At 41.9% G+C, this 14,341-nt stretch overlaps 1 protein-coding gene across 2 annotated transcripts in view; it reads left to right on the top strand.

Annotated features, from left to right (window-relative positions):
- Positions 1-14,341, top strand: part of ptprga (protein tyrosine phosphatase receptor type Ga) — a 511,734-nt gene that overhangs the window by 442,255 nt on the left and 55,138 nt on the right. Inside the window, exons 10-12 of one of the 2 annotated variants that reach the window (XM_036001852.1) lie at positions 3,645-3,753; positions 4,316-4,365; positions 5,995-6,709. In XM_036001852.1, coding sequence (XP_035857745.1) covers positions 3,645-3,753; positions 4,316-4,365; positions 5,995-6,709 — 874 coding nt within the window. Of the gene's footprint in view, positions 1-3,644; positions 3,754-4,315; positions 4,366-5,982; positions 6,710-14,341 lie in introns of both variants that reach the window. The other variant, XM_036001851.1, reaches the window with a different exon arrangement.

Genomic DNA, 14,341 nt, shown 5'->3' with positions numbered 1-14,341 from the left:
AGATCGCATTCTAGTAGGCTCAGAAAATAAATATAACGGTACATCCAGCAGACACAGAGCAACATTAGCATTTACTCTGGGTTGTATTTCTGGCCACCCGATGAATGTAAGTCTAATATTAACTCTCACTTTAGCTCTGTTTTGGTCTCCACCAACTCCTAAAAGAGAAATATCTGTCTCTTTAGCGGCTAAATGCTTCACTATGTTCACCAGCTAGTCTCTAACTTATTATTTTTTCTGTTTGGTCCACTGGAGGGCACTGGAGGGCACTGGTACCGTAGGTTTATCAGAGCTTTTTTGTTAAAAACAGCTGCCTGCTGCTGGAAACCAGGTTGATGAGAGTTGTGAGACTGAATCAAAATTGTGAAGTTGCAGTCCATCAAACCAAAACAATAAGCTAAAAGATGCTAAGATGCTGGAGAGCTGAGGGGAAAACTGGTGATGATTCTCTGTAGGTGTGTCACTACGAGCAACCCTTTGCATTATGCGCAGTAGTTTGATCCATTGTTCATATAAAAATATTGATTAGTGCAGCTTTATTGAGTAAAACAGTATTTCCTTCACAGGAAGGAATGTGTAGGATTATTAAAAATGGTTCCTTAATTTGTTGAAAAGTAAACAGACTACAACATTAGCATTAGAGGCTACAACATGCTTTCACTTGTTGATATTAAATAGACCATGGGCAGTTTGATAATGATCTGTCAATTGTTCAAAATACTATGTATTATCCCATTGAGAAATCAAAAGTTTGGACGGGTGATATAATGTGATGGTGTGGATGACATACTGGGTATAGTGATGGTTAAATGTCTTCGCTGACTGAACTGATTTTACCTCTTGAACCCATTAAACAGAGTGTGATATCTTCCAATGGCCTGCTGTGTCTCGTTACTTTGTAATTGTGATTCTGACTATCTGCAGAGATAAAACATATAAAGCGTATGAAATGGCCGGCTGATAAATTTGTCAGACTTGATTAAAAAACGAGACTTTAGTCATATAATGAAATTAGAATGAAGCAGTATAGGAATAATGTGTGGGAGTCTAGTATACCATTAAAACAAGGCTCTTCTGGAATTCATCTGTCACTGCTTTTAGGATTAGTGCATGTACAGTACATGGTAACTTTATCATTATGCTGATCCAAAGCAACGTGACTTTTTTCTATTAACTTGACAGAGGGGTTTGAAAAAAATTAGAGTGTGAGCTGATGTGGCTGTGACCCATGCTAAGCCAGTCACGAGGATAGAGCTGTTAATTGGGATGAGGGGGGAGTCTTGTGGCGTAAATGGGATGATGAGCATGCATAACGACTGCTTTTGAGCACGGACAACCATTCTCGAGTTTTAATGTTAAGGAAAAACTCAGGAGCAACACAATTGATATTCACATACGTAATGAAGGTTTTGGAGACGTTGATGAATTACACAGAAGCATTTAATGGAATCTCAATTTAGGAAAAATTGCAGCAGGCAGTACAGTTTAACCACGATGTGTTATCATGTCTCGCCGCCCCAACTCTCTGAAGTTCCTGTCTTCCTGAAAGTGTATTTCAACTCATGCTGGAGGCGTTACGTTTAGCTTAGTCTATATCCACGATGTTCCACTTCCGGGATTGCTCTGGTGCCGCGGGAAATTCTGCCAGATGTCCGTTACCTTCCTCTTTTTTTGTGTCGGCGTTCTAAACTCCGGTGGATTTATGAGGACTATGGTTAACTGCTCCTCAGATCTCTGCAGGGTAAATCCAGACATCTAGCTAGACTATCTGTCCAATCTGAGTTTTCTGTTGCACGACTAATACAAGCTTTGAACGTACACATGTTCAACCAACGACAAGTTCCTTCCCAAGGCTATTTTGCAGCGGCACTGTGGCTCCGTGTCCGGCACTTAGACGATTGTGATTGGTTTAAATAGATGTCAATAAACCAGAGCACGTTTTTCTCTCATCCCAGAATGCTGTGTGGACTAGCCAGACCCTCCTCCGCAGCGCTGTGGAGGAAGGTTTGGCAATGCGAGACTAAGTTTTGTTGAACCTTTAATGTCAACAAAGATATTGCAGGCATCATAAACACATCTCGTCTATCTCTCTCTCTGGGAAGTATGCAAAAGTTTCCACCGACCTCCAAAAGGAGACAGTCCTAAAACAAAACATTCCCTTATCATACAGCTGCCTAGATTCCCTGAATCTGTAGAGTCACAGAGTTGAAGTACTCCTCTGCCTGAGACAGGTCATGAGGTTATGTTGGATACTGACCTGAATGAGACCTGGGGTACCACTGTCTTACATAGCATGAGTTTGTAAGCTGGAAATACCACCACATTTATATGAAAAGAGAATCTTAGCTCAAAGGTTCACTTCCTTGCTTTCTGGGCTTTCAACAGAGACAGGAGTTAGTGGTTAGCATCTTCCCACATATACAACCACCACTGAAGACCCACCTTAGGGCATGTGATTTAACCTGAAGCCAGCTCCATCTGCTGAGGAAGAAAGCTAAGAAGCAGGCATTTTCTTAGCTCCTATTATCGTGTGTATTTGACAGGGAGATAATGATGAGGGTGTAACCATGGGGAAACAAGAGAACACACACAGCTAGGATGAAATATTTAGGGTGAACCACGGATAGAGAGGTGCATTGTCTGTTGTTGGGATAGCTACAGTAATAATGTGAAGTGAACTGACTGTATTAAAAGCTGTTGAGAACTGATGTGTGTATAGGGATGAGATGGTCTCCCTGGTTGACCCTGGTTCTCCTAATGAGCTTCATTAGAGGAACACCAGACAACATGCCAGGCTGGAATACTCCAGTCTGGTTCGCTCCCAAGGCTGCTCCTTAGATGTGTTTTCTGTCTCTGCAGTCGTTATTTTTTACTGGTTTAACGGTTTAAGTTGTGTTGCACACACATTTTGATTAGCAGTTGAAGCAGGGAAATAGGACCCCATGTTGTAGGACATTTTAATGTTGATGGATAAATGAATCCCAAGCCATTATTTTCTCCGTCCTCTTGGTGTTCCTCCAGGCAACCAATAAGTCCAGCTATGCCCAAAATCAGGCCACTGTGTGTGTGTGTGTGTGTGTGTGTGTGTGTGTGTGTGTGTGTGTGTGTGTGTGTGTGTGTGTGTGTGTGTGTGTGTGTGAGTGTGTGTGTGTGTGTCCAGTCTTTCCGGCTGTTTGGAGTCTACACCTGGTAGAATAACTAATAAGGATAAAATACCCCTATTAATTTCCACAGAAAATGCATGGAGGTTAATTGTTGACCCACTTATAGAAAGTTGGAGTAATATTACAAAAACTCTTTTTCCTTAAAAAGTAAAAATGTTAAAACAAAAACCCACGTGCATTTGTAGTAAGGGTTAAAAATCTAGTTCCAGTTGTGCTCTCCCTTAAAGTTACTTATGCCATGTACATTTCATATGAATCTTCATTAAATATTGATATTGGTTTTAAGGTTTGTAATTAAGGGGTTTTTGTTCCTCAGATCCCAAAACATCCTTAAGAATAACTTAACCACATCTTAATCTATGCAACTCATCTCTTGATACGAACCCCCTGCCCTGTAACTGAATTAACACGACTTACTGTATGATACAATCTTGGAGGACCTTACTGATTTTGTTTGCGTGCATGTTGTGTGTTGTCCAGGAGGCCATCATCTCTCCCGTCTCCCCTGATGTGCTGTACCTGTTTCGAGTCCAGGCCATCTGCATGAATGACATGCGCAGTGACTTCAGCCAGAGCATGCTCTTCAGAGGTAACAAAGCAACACACACACACACACACACACACACACTGACACATAGACCGCTTAGACCTCAAGTGCTCATGAATTATCTTTAATGTCATCATAACAGTCAAATGAGCATCGGTATGTATCTCTTTCATGTACACAGCCCTCTCTCAACATGCCTGCACATTGTCCTACGTTTGTGCAAACAGCATTTTTGGACAGTTAGGATTCCTTTCATCATAATATCATGAAATCTTTCATATTCCGGTTATTTATGTGACCTCATATCAACAGCTGCAGGCTAAAGGAAACATACCAGAGGAAAGGAAAGACATAAACTATTAGTAAGCGAGCTGAAATGCAGTGAGATGGATTCATTTCATCGAGCTACATTCAGTTTATCGGCGGAGCCATTAAGTATTCAGCGCCTTGCATTTACACTCTGTCATGTTGTGATTAATGCGCTTGCAATGCACTCATGGATGTCTTATAAACACCCCTCCAAGTGAAGTGTTCCCTGGTTGTCTCTCCGGTGTTTAACTGGGGATTGTCCCGTTTGTTTTTCTTCTTATCTCCTGGGTTTTAGCGAACACCACCAGGATCTTTGAGGGGACAAGGATCGTGAAAACTGGAATGGTAAGGGAAGCAGAGGTGAATACCTACTATTGTCTTGTCACTTTTTATCCAGCAGAGAGCAGTGTCTGTGTTAGCATTATTCTTCCCTGTGTGGACAGGAATGTCTCAAAGGGAATTAAAGTCAGGATTAGAAAAGCAGCGGTTCACATGTAACAAGATAAAGGGATATTCATTCTTGATCACAACAATATAATCTGATAGCGCTTTGTTTTGTAGAAATAATACATTCAAATACAAAAAAATCCCTTTGTACTTCCTGACACTATGGGACAAACATCACCAATCATCAAATCAAACAGCTTGAGCATATTTGTATCTACATATGCACACGCAACTTGAAGTACATTCTGGGTTCTTTATTTTGCTTAGTTTTATGTCTTAAAGGGACAGTTCAACCCAAAATCAAAAATACATATTTCAGACTTACATGTAGTGCAATTTATCAGTGTAGATAGTTTTGGTGTGAGTGGCCCAGTGTTGGAGATATCGACCATAAATATGTCTGAAAATACATTTGAAAAACTCTACAGCAATGTCTCTTTCCAGAAATCATGACCCTGTTACTCAACATAATCCACAGGCATGATTGTGAGCAGTTTCATGTAGGAACTATTTTCTTTTTTACAGAAATACCTTCCTCTTTCTTTGTGTTGGCCTGCTAATCTCCGGTGGATTTATGAGGACTATGGTTAACTGCTCCTCAGATCTCTGCAGGGTAAATCCAGACAGCTAGCTAGACTATCTGTCCAATCTGAGTTTTCTGTTGCACGACTAAAACAACTTTTGAACGTGCACATGTTCCACCAAAACAAGTTCCTTCCCGAGGCTATTTGGCAGCGGCACCGTTGCTCCATCCGGCGCTTAGCGCCGCCCAAGACGATTGTGATTGGTTCAATGAAATGCCAATAAACACGTTTTATTCCCATCCAGGAATGCTGTGTGGACTAGCCAGACTCTCCTCTACAGCGCTGTGGAGGAAGGTCTGGCAATGTGAGCCTAGTTCATAGCTTACCGATGCTGTTAGCTAGCTCAGGTGAGGGGGGCGCCATTCAATTTTATATCTCGCCACTCGTCCATGAGTATACTTCCTTCTGCGTGGTGATACGATTGGCGGGTTTGGTAAAAAAGAAAATAGTTCCTACATGAAACTGCTGACAACCAGGTCTGTGCATTATCTTGGGTAACTGGGTCATGATTTCTGAAAAGAGCACATATACATGTAAATTCTTAACATGTATCCAACATATTATCAGCAAATATAAATCCCCTCTGATGATAGCCTTACTTAAGGTAAGGTAGCCATCCACAGATACAGTTCATCTTAAGGATTCACTGTGCCACATGTATGTTTAACATTAAAACACGATTTATAAAATCATGACAACAATTATAATGTTAATAGCTTCTATTGCAAAAAAAGGTATGTATAAAGGCTTTAGGCTGTCCTACACATTGTTGTAGGCCCAGTTTATTATGCAACTTCATTTTATACAATACATGTAGTAGGGTGTCCCTGCTCCGTCTCTCTTTCAGTTAAGGGGTCCTTGGCTTGAAAAACGTTGAAGACCCCTGCCTTGAGGGGTTAAACTCTATAAACAAATTCTAACCAGTAAATAGTTTCTTTCTCAGCCGACGGTGTCTCCAGCCTCCTCAGCCGACATGGCTCCCATCTCCTCCGGCTCATCTACCTGGACCTCCTCAGGCATCCCCTTCTCCTTTGTCTCCATGGCGACAGGAATCGACCCGTCCTCCAGCGGCAGTCAGGCGACGGTGGCGTCCGTAGTAACCAGTACCTTGCTGGCCGGCCTGGGCTTCAGCGGCGGTGTTATCTCCTCCTTCCCTAGCTCTGTTTGGCCGAGCAGAGCGCCGACCCAAAACCCCATCTCCACGCGTCAGAGCACTGACGCCCCCGAGCCCGCCAAAGGCGCCGCTGCGGTCGCAGCCACAGACAATAGCGAAGCTGGGGGTGAGGACGGAGAGAACAGCAAGGGCCAAGGAGAGGATGGAGAGAAGGAAGGAGAGGATAAGGACGAAGAGGAGGAAGAGGAGGAGAAAGAGGAGAAGAAGGAGAGAAAGGGATCAGGAGGTGTGGGCAAGGCCGGGAGGAAGGACAACAGCGCGGCGGTGAATGAGTCGCCCAGCCAGACACCCGACGCTACCGCAAAGGAGAAAGAACCAGATCCAACTAGCACGCCACCTGGTAAAAAAGGCCAACTGCAGGTGTATACCCACAATGCCACAGAGGCAGCCAATGAAACGGCAGAGTCGTCCCAAGACCCAGCGGCGACGCTCAGACCCAGCTCAGGGGGGAACAAGAAGCACTGGCCTTTCTCCATCCACACTGGTGAGTCTAAAGGCTCATTCAAACAGCAAGCCTTGATCATTCGTAGAGCAAGAACATGAAAGGTGAAAGTTGATGAATTTGCATCACTGCGGAATCATTCATTTTCCCCTTTCTCGTACTAATTTGATCACTTGTCAAAAATGTTCCAACTCGTTTGGCGACGCCAGCTGCAATTACATGACATCGTCTACGATATGTGTAATGCAGTGTTTCCCAAACTGGGGTGGGGGGGGCCCGGAGTTATAACAGGTTGGCGCAGAGACGCTAAATCTAACTATAAATCAAGGAATCTCTGTGTGTGTATGTGAGTGTGTGTGTCTCCTGCATGCGCAGTATAGAAGGTTAATTGATTGCGGTTCACCGGCTACCGGTGTCGTGCCATAAAGTGGTCATCTGCCCAAAACTGATTGCTGTCTACCCTACATGGAAATGATAATATTAATCGTACTGTATACAAACACAAAGTAGATGTACGCCCAGGCTTTTGGGCGCTCTAGCACGTTTTTTTTTCGTTATCGGCAGTTTCGCACATTTCTCCAGCTACGTGCTGTAGTGGCTTCCCTAGCAGGTTGAGCTGGGCTCCCTGCTCCCCCTGCCCAGGCCACATCGCTACCTGGATGTGTGACGGCTAGAAGAAAAAAGGGTACACGCCGAATCTCTAGATGGGCCGCAACCGAGCCACGCCTGTTTAAACTGTGCTTATAGATAGATAAACTTCTGAAAAAAAATACCGGGAACCAAGCAATCAGCCTTTTCCGAATAGGCACGCACTCCAAACAAGCATTGTACTAGTATAAATAAAAATAAAAAAACACGGTTCTGCTGCGCTGCTAGCAAAGCATGGACAGGTTTGAGAAAGGTAAGCATAAAGCAGAAGATGAAGCCAAACCAAACTGCACAACTACCAAAACAAAGACAAGAAATTGTGGCGCATCGTGACGTATCGTGACGCATCGTGATGCATCATGACACATTGTGATATCAAATTGATTCAAATCGTTGACAGGATAATCGTAATCGAATAGAATCGTGACACCAATGAAGATTCACACCCCTAATGTCAACGCATACCCTAGTGCAGGGGTGGCGAACCTGTGGCTCTTGAGCCATATGCGGCTCTTTGCCTGCTGCTTTGAGGCTCTTACTGTGTGGCTGGGGGCTGTGTTATTGGTGGATTTATTTATTTATTTATTTTTTACTTTTTGAAACATTTCAGATAAGTACAAAAAAAAAATGGAATTCACTTGCCAATACATTTGCCAATTATTTTAAAATAAAAAATAATGCAGCAGAGTTTTGAGGACAAATTCTGCAACCCGAGGAAAAAAAAGCTGCCACAGATCACCTTCCTCATTAACCCTTTCACTGCTGAATCAGATTGTTTGAAAGCCCCTCTAGTGACAAACGAGTGAAAGAGTCGTTTCGAGTGGCACAACCTAGTTCTAGCAAGACCTGAAAAGGATTGTGGATAACAAAGACTGTCAGGTTTCCCACTGAGTCAGTCTAAGTAAGAAAACAAAACTATGAAAACTGCTATGTATTATGACTGTCATCAGATCTGGAAGTCACTGTTGCTGTTGTAGTGTGGACGTGCATGTGTTGTGTGGCTTTTTGCTATGGTGCGTGTTTTTTTGTGGCTCTTAATGCTGAACTGGTTGGCCACCCCTGCCCTAGTGGAACAACATCATGCCACTGAGCCCAGATGTCCAAACTAACAATGAATTACATTTCTCTAGACAGCACTTTGCAGTCCCGCTGTGCTCCTCAAGCTTTTCTAACATACTGCTCACTGAAGGGAAAAGTTCCTCAGTGAAAGCACATTGCACCGCCTGAAGATGCCTTAGCATGTTCACCGGGTGGAGCAATAAATCGGTGATTAATTAAGGTAGATGCCTTCTTTAACCATGCCGAGGTACAATAATGCTAACCCATAAACTGTATACTGTGTATATACATAATCACGCCATCCATTGTTGTGCCTTTTTGAAGCTGTAAGCTGCAACCTACATTTAGAACATGGATCTATTCCAGAGTGTCAGCCACAGACAGACACACCAGCTTCTTCTTCGCTGAAACTTCTGATTTGTGCAGTTCCTTTCTTTTTGTTCCGTTCCATCACAATTAGTTTATCAGGAGTTTTTTTTGTGACTTGCAACATAGCGACGTACAATTCTTGTGATAAAAGATACTTAAAGTAAATTACCTATGTTTACAAGTAAACAAATATGACTTTGTTACAGTTTAGAAGATGGAATTTGTTTCTGTTTGAGCGAGGGGTGGGGGTGGGGGGGGTCTTCTGGGGCTCCAGCCCCGAATGTTTTGTCAAAAAGCCCCTAATCTTTGAGGGTTTTAAAATAACTTCAACTTTGTGTTATTTCCACTCAGTCTCTCTGACTGGACGGGTAAATCAAAAGGGCAAAAGTTCTGTTACTGGGGAAATATCGCCGTTCATTCTGTGAACTACTGAAAATAGGTTTCAAGATAAGTAATGCCTACCCTACCAGCTTAAAATAGAAATATCAGACAATATTTGTCTCTTTTTAGGTGGCGGGAGTGAAAATGAGTCATCTTCAACATTTGTTGTGTTCTGGTTTCAGAATGATGAAGACAGTTGGAGATCAATTACCAGTTGGTACAAAATAGGGTGTTGGCTCCACAGGATGATTCTTTGTCTCGGCAACTATCATGTTTTTCCCCAAATGATGTTCACATTTTTAGGCATTATTATCAAATGGCATGAAAAAAAGTGGTGCATAAACTGCTGTAAATGGTGCAACAACAAAAAAAGCAGGAACACAACAGAGTTGGATAGTAGAGAGTTGAATGTGGGTAAGAGGGGGGTGGGCTCTTGCATAAAGGACTATATATCCAAACTAAAGGCATTACTGTAGTAAGTGGTGATGGATTGCAGTGATATAGAGTGGATGAATTGCAGTGATGTAGAGCAAAGTAAAGTGTTAGCAGCAGGAGCTGAGAGCAGACCTAATGCTTTTCCTCCCCTCCACCCCTCCCAGCCAAGACTTTCAGCATGGCACTGCATTAGCCAAGCAACCACCATGGGACATCGATTCAATTTCAAGTGCTTTGAAACAGTCTGAGCGCAAGACCAGACATTATTATGAACAAAAGCAATCTTCTGATATTCCCCCGGAAATGGCTTTCTCAATCTCTTTGTCAAAGCACATTTAGCTAATTCGATTCTGTTAGAGCTTGAGGGACTCAAGAGCAAAAGCTTAAAATTTGTTGCACAACTTTATAAAAGGGGTGACTGTATACATTCTGCTAAGAACCGCTGTTATGGGAGGTGTTTTTTTTATGCTGAGTGCATGCTTTCAACTACAAATCCCAGTTTTCAAGGCAGGGAAACATGAACTAATCTCCTAACAAACATGTCTGGCTCCATGTTGGCTGTCTCTTCTGGAAGTGTGAGTAATAGCAAGATCATTCAAAAAGATGTATTTGTTTCTCAACATACTGTAGTCTGTTTTTATGATATATAGGCCACATCATGTTAATTTTGTTTCAAAATTTAGACAACCTTAATTCAATACACTTAATCTAACTCTACTCCAAAACACTGAGCTGTAGTTTAATAGGAGTCAGCACTGTTAAAGGGTAACTACCGTTTTTTTCAACCTGGAGTGAGGAACAACAATCTTTGACATTGGTCCAGTATTAAGCGATATCGCTGCAGTCGGCAGCGGAGAAACAAGCTACAATGTAAATTAATTGTCCAGCTTGTTTACCTTCACAAAAGTACTTGTTTTGCCGCTGACAGGCTCAGATTAATATTCTAAGTGTCTGACAACATTATGGAAAGGATTTCTAAGGAGGTTGACCTTTCTGTTAAAGAGTAAGATCCTTTTTTTTTTTTAAACATAAAAACATCCGCGACATTGCTTTCGCTAAACCCACCAGACTCAAACGGTCATTTTAGCATCGTAAAATACACTTCATTCAAACAAAATTAAACTATGAAAAGCCGTTTTGGGTCGTCTTTCCACGTTTCCAACCATCACAATTCTAGTTTTGGTTGAAATAAACACATATTTTATCGATTTACATGTGAAAATATGCTGCCTCTATACATGCTAAAAGTATTGCTTTTTTAAATGGAGTCTGGTGGGTTTAACGCTAGCGACCTCAGAGCTGTTTCTGGTTAAACAGAAAGGTCTCAAAGAGGTTTTAAAGGTCTATCTCTGAAGGGATCCTTTCCATAATGTTGTCAGACACTTAGAATATTAATCTGAGCCTGTCAGTGGCAAAAACGAGCATTTTTGTTAAGGTAAATACAAGCTGGACAATTTCCCTATTAACTTACATTGTAGCTTGTTTCTCCACTGCCGACTGCAGCGATCCCGCTTAAGACTGGACCAATGTCAAAGATTGTTGTTCCCATCAGCCACTTAGACACAAAAGCATAGGAAAATAGGGTCCAGGTTGAAAAAAAACAGTAGTTACCCTTTAACCTGAACAAACTGTTTATTTTAAAACTGCATGTTCTGAGAACTAAAGCTAGCAGGATGTAGCACAGGGTTAGTAGCCAGTTTCGGGGTACTTGTACTTCATTCAACTACATTCATCAGTCTGGAGTTAGTAGTTCCTTTGCAGATTAAGATTTGACATAATACAAAATAACATGATCAGTATATAAATGCATCGCTAGACCAGATTGCATATTAGTCAAAATTTGTTCCACTTTGACCATAGACAACATTAAAATGCTGATAACATGAATGCATCAGTAGGCCTACTTATATTTCAATGACATAATATGAAACCTAACAGTCTGAAAGGGGCCATTGTGTAAAATGAGTATTTTACTTTGGATACTTAAAATGCATTTTGCTGATAATACTTACATGCTTTTTACTTTAGTAAAGTATCCGAAAACTTTTCCCACCACTGTTAAACTGTGCTTGTTTAAAATATTCAGTCCACCTAACATTGTAGAAGTGGTGTGTCAGTGGCAGCAGTGGACTGCAACTAAGTACATTTACTCCAGTACTCCTGTACTTATGTCCAAATGTTGAGGTACTTTACTTGAGTCTTTTCTTTTCATGCCACTTTCTACTTCTACTCTGCTACATTTCAGAGAGAAATATTATACTTTTAACTCCACTACATTCATCTGACAGCTTAAGTTACTAGTTACTTTACAAGTTAAGATTTCTGCACACAAAACACATGTAGTTTATAAAATCTGATGTTTTATTATAAATTAAACTAGCCAACAATGTAACGGCCTAGAAGTCCAGCTGAAATTATTAGCCCATTAAACACACAACTGTTTGGATCCTTTCCAGTTTCTAAAAATGTGAGGGTTTTTCTGCATGGAGTACTTTTACTTTTAAAACTATAAGTACATTTTCCTGATGATACTTACATACTTTTACTTAAGTATCAATTTAAATGCAGGGTTTTTACTTTTAATAGAGTAGTTTTACAGGGTGGTATTAGTACTTTTACTGAAGTAAAGGATCGGAATACATCTTCCACCACTGGATAGTGGAAAGTTAAGACAGAAGACACACGCAGTAAGAACCCTGATTCAGCAGCCTGTGGATCTGGGATGTTAAAGCTCCGGTCAATTGGAAAATCTGCAAAAGGAAGCCAAACGTCTCTTCTGTTTATCCTCAAATGTCCTCCTATCTCGCTCTATCTGTCCTCATTTCTCTCCTGCTCCTGCGTCCTCCCCCGTTCTCTGCCGATTAAACGTTGCCATACTTTCTCAATACTTTTCATTTTGTTTTCTTTGCTCTCTCTCTCTCTCTCTCTCTCTCTCTCTCTCTCTCTCTCTCTCTCTCTCTCTCTCTCTCCATCTCTTCTTTTCATCCCTTCTCCTCTTTTCCTCTACCCACTATCCCCCTCCCTTTCTCTCTCTCACCCTCTCTCTGCCTCTCCCTCTCTTCCCCACTCTGATTTGAGTGCTGGCCTACTTTCAGACATGGCGAGAGGAGATGAGGCTTGCAGGCCTGACTCAGCTGCAGGGGACGAAAAAAATAAAAAATAAACTCTGCTTCATTCATAGTTACATGTGTGTGTATGGTGTGTGTTGGGTGTGTTAGTGCCTGTTCAGTATGTATCTCACTGCACATTAGTGACTGGTGTGTGTGTGTGTGTGTGTGTGTGTGTGTGTGTGTGTGCGTGTTATGCGTTTGCGTGCTGCCAGCAAGGGCTTATTTATATATTTATTTATTTATTTTTGGCAGAGCGCTGTAATCGTAAGAGAAAAGCAGAAGGAAAAGAGAAGAGGACAAGAGGCAGAGGCAGCATCATGGCTCCCTCTGTGTGCACTGTGCATGTCTGTGCGTGTGGATGTAAGGAAGGAGATGATGCAGAGTTAGTGGCGATGCGAGCCAGCTGTGGTGCAGTGCAGGGGCCCAGCCTAATGTAGTGTCTTCGGCTTGAGGCAAAGCTGAAGAGTGTAGGCCATGGGGGCCGGCGTCAGCTCCAGAAACGTCACGGCTGCAGCCGCTGAAGTGGGTAGGTGTCGGTGATGGTTTGGGGTGGAGATTAAAGGGACACGGAAAAGCAAGTTGGATTCTTACAAATGACTCAAATTGTCCGGAGGTGTGTGTTGTTTTGATGCAGTTATGGCTGCACCTCCTCAGAGAGTGTGCATGGCTCAGGCCAAGCAGGACAGCAGCTAAGACCTGTATTCATTTTCATTATTTATTTGATGGTTTGTTTTTGCTGCAGCGCTTTCAGTTTTTCAGTTAGATGTAGGTAAATGAACATCCCTCATGTTTTTAGGAAATATGCCACTTTTGCTGTCTTACCCAGTGTGAGATATTGATCTGTTTTATCTCTGTGTCCCGTGCAGAGATGCAGTCGGTCCAGGACGTGTTTAGCCTAGCTTAGCAATAGTCTTGTATAACGTACTTGAACGCACTACTTAAGTATAAAGTACATGTATCTTACCAGAAAAATGACTTTGGTAAAAGTTAAAGTCACCTTTTAGAATATTACTTGAGTAAAAGTCTTAAAGTATCTCATATTGATGCTGAAGACCCGAAAATGCAGACCAATCAGAACAGACTAGGCTTTTCAGTAGGGGGGCTTAAAGAGACAGGTGCTAAAACTTAGTGTTTCAGACAGAGGGTGAATACAGGTACAGGTTGTTTTTTTTACATTAAAGCATGTAAACATGTTAGAGTAGAAACTTAAAACTCAAGTATGAACCTGAAAATCAGCATGATATGGGACCTTTAACTTAGATGTTGCTTTTTGCTGCCACTTTTCGAAGAAGCTGGAATGTTAGCACACACCAGGAACTAATCTCCAACAATGTGTGACGTGGGCTTGGTGTGGTCTCACCAACTGTGTGCACAGTATGTTAATGTTAGAGCAGTCCCAAGCTGGTTGGTGTCAACCAGCGTGGCAAGATTTCAGGCAACTGCAGTGCTTTAAACATGCAAAATTGCATAGGGCAGCTGTACGCTTTACTAGAGGGTACACTTAAATGTCAGCTTAAGAACAGAACTTCAAAGGAACAGTCTGACATTTTAGGAAATGTCTTCTGACAGTTTTAGATTTGTTGGAAGGTGATTTTTTTACCTTTGATTTTGTTTCCAGCCTGCAGTGTTTAAGAAAGTTTTTATTTAGTCAAGGGGTGCCAGCCAGGTCTCT

The sequence above is a fragment of the Sander lucioperca genome, chromosome 6 (assembly GCF_008315115.2).
Source record: "Sander lucioperca isolate FBNREF2018 chromosome 6, SLUC_FBN_1.2, whole genome shotgun sequence".
Lineage (NCBI taxonomy): Eukaryota > Metazoa > Chordata > Actinopteri > Perciformes > Percidae > Sander > Sander lucioperca.
Note: the sequence above shows the minus strand (reverse complement) of the source record. Positions and strands in the feature narration are given on the sequence as shown.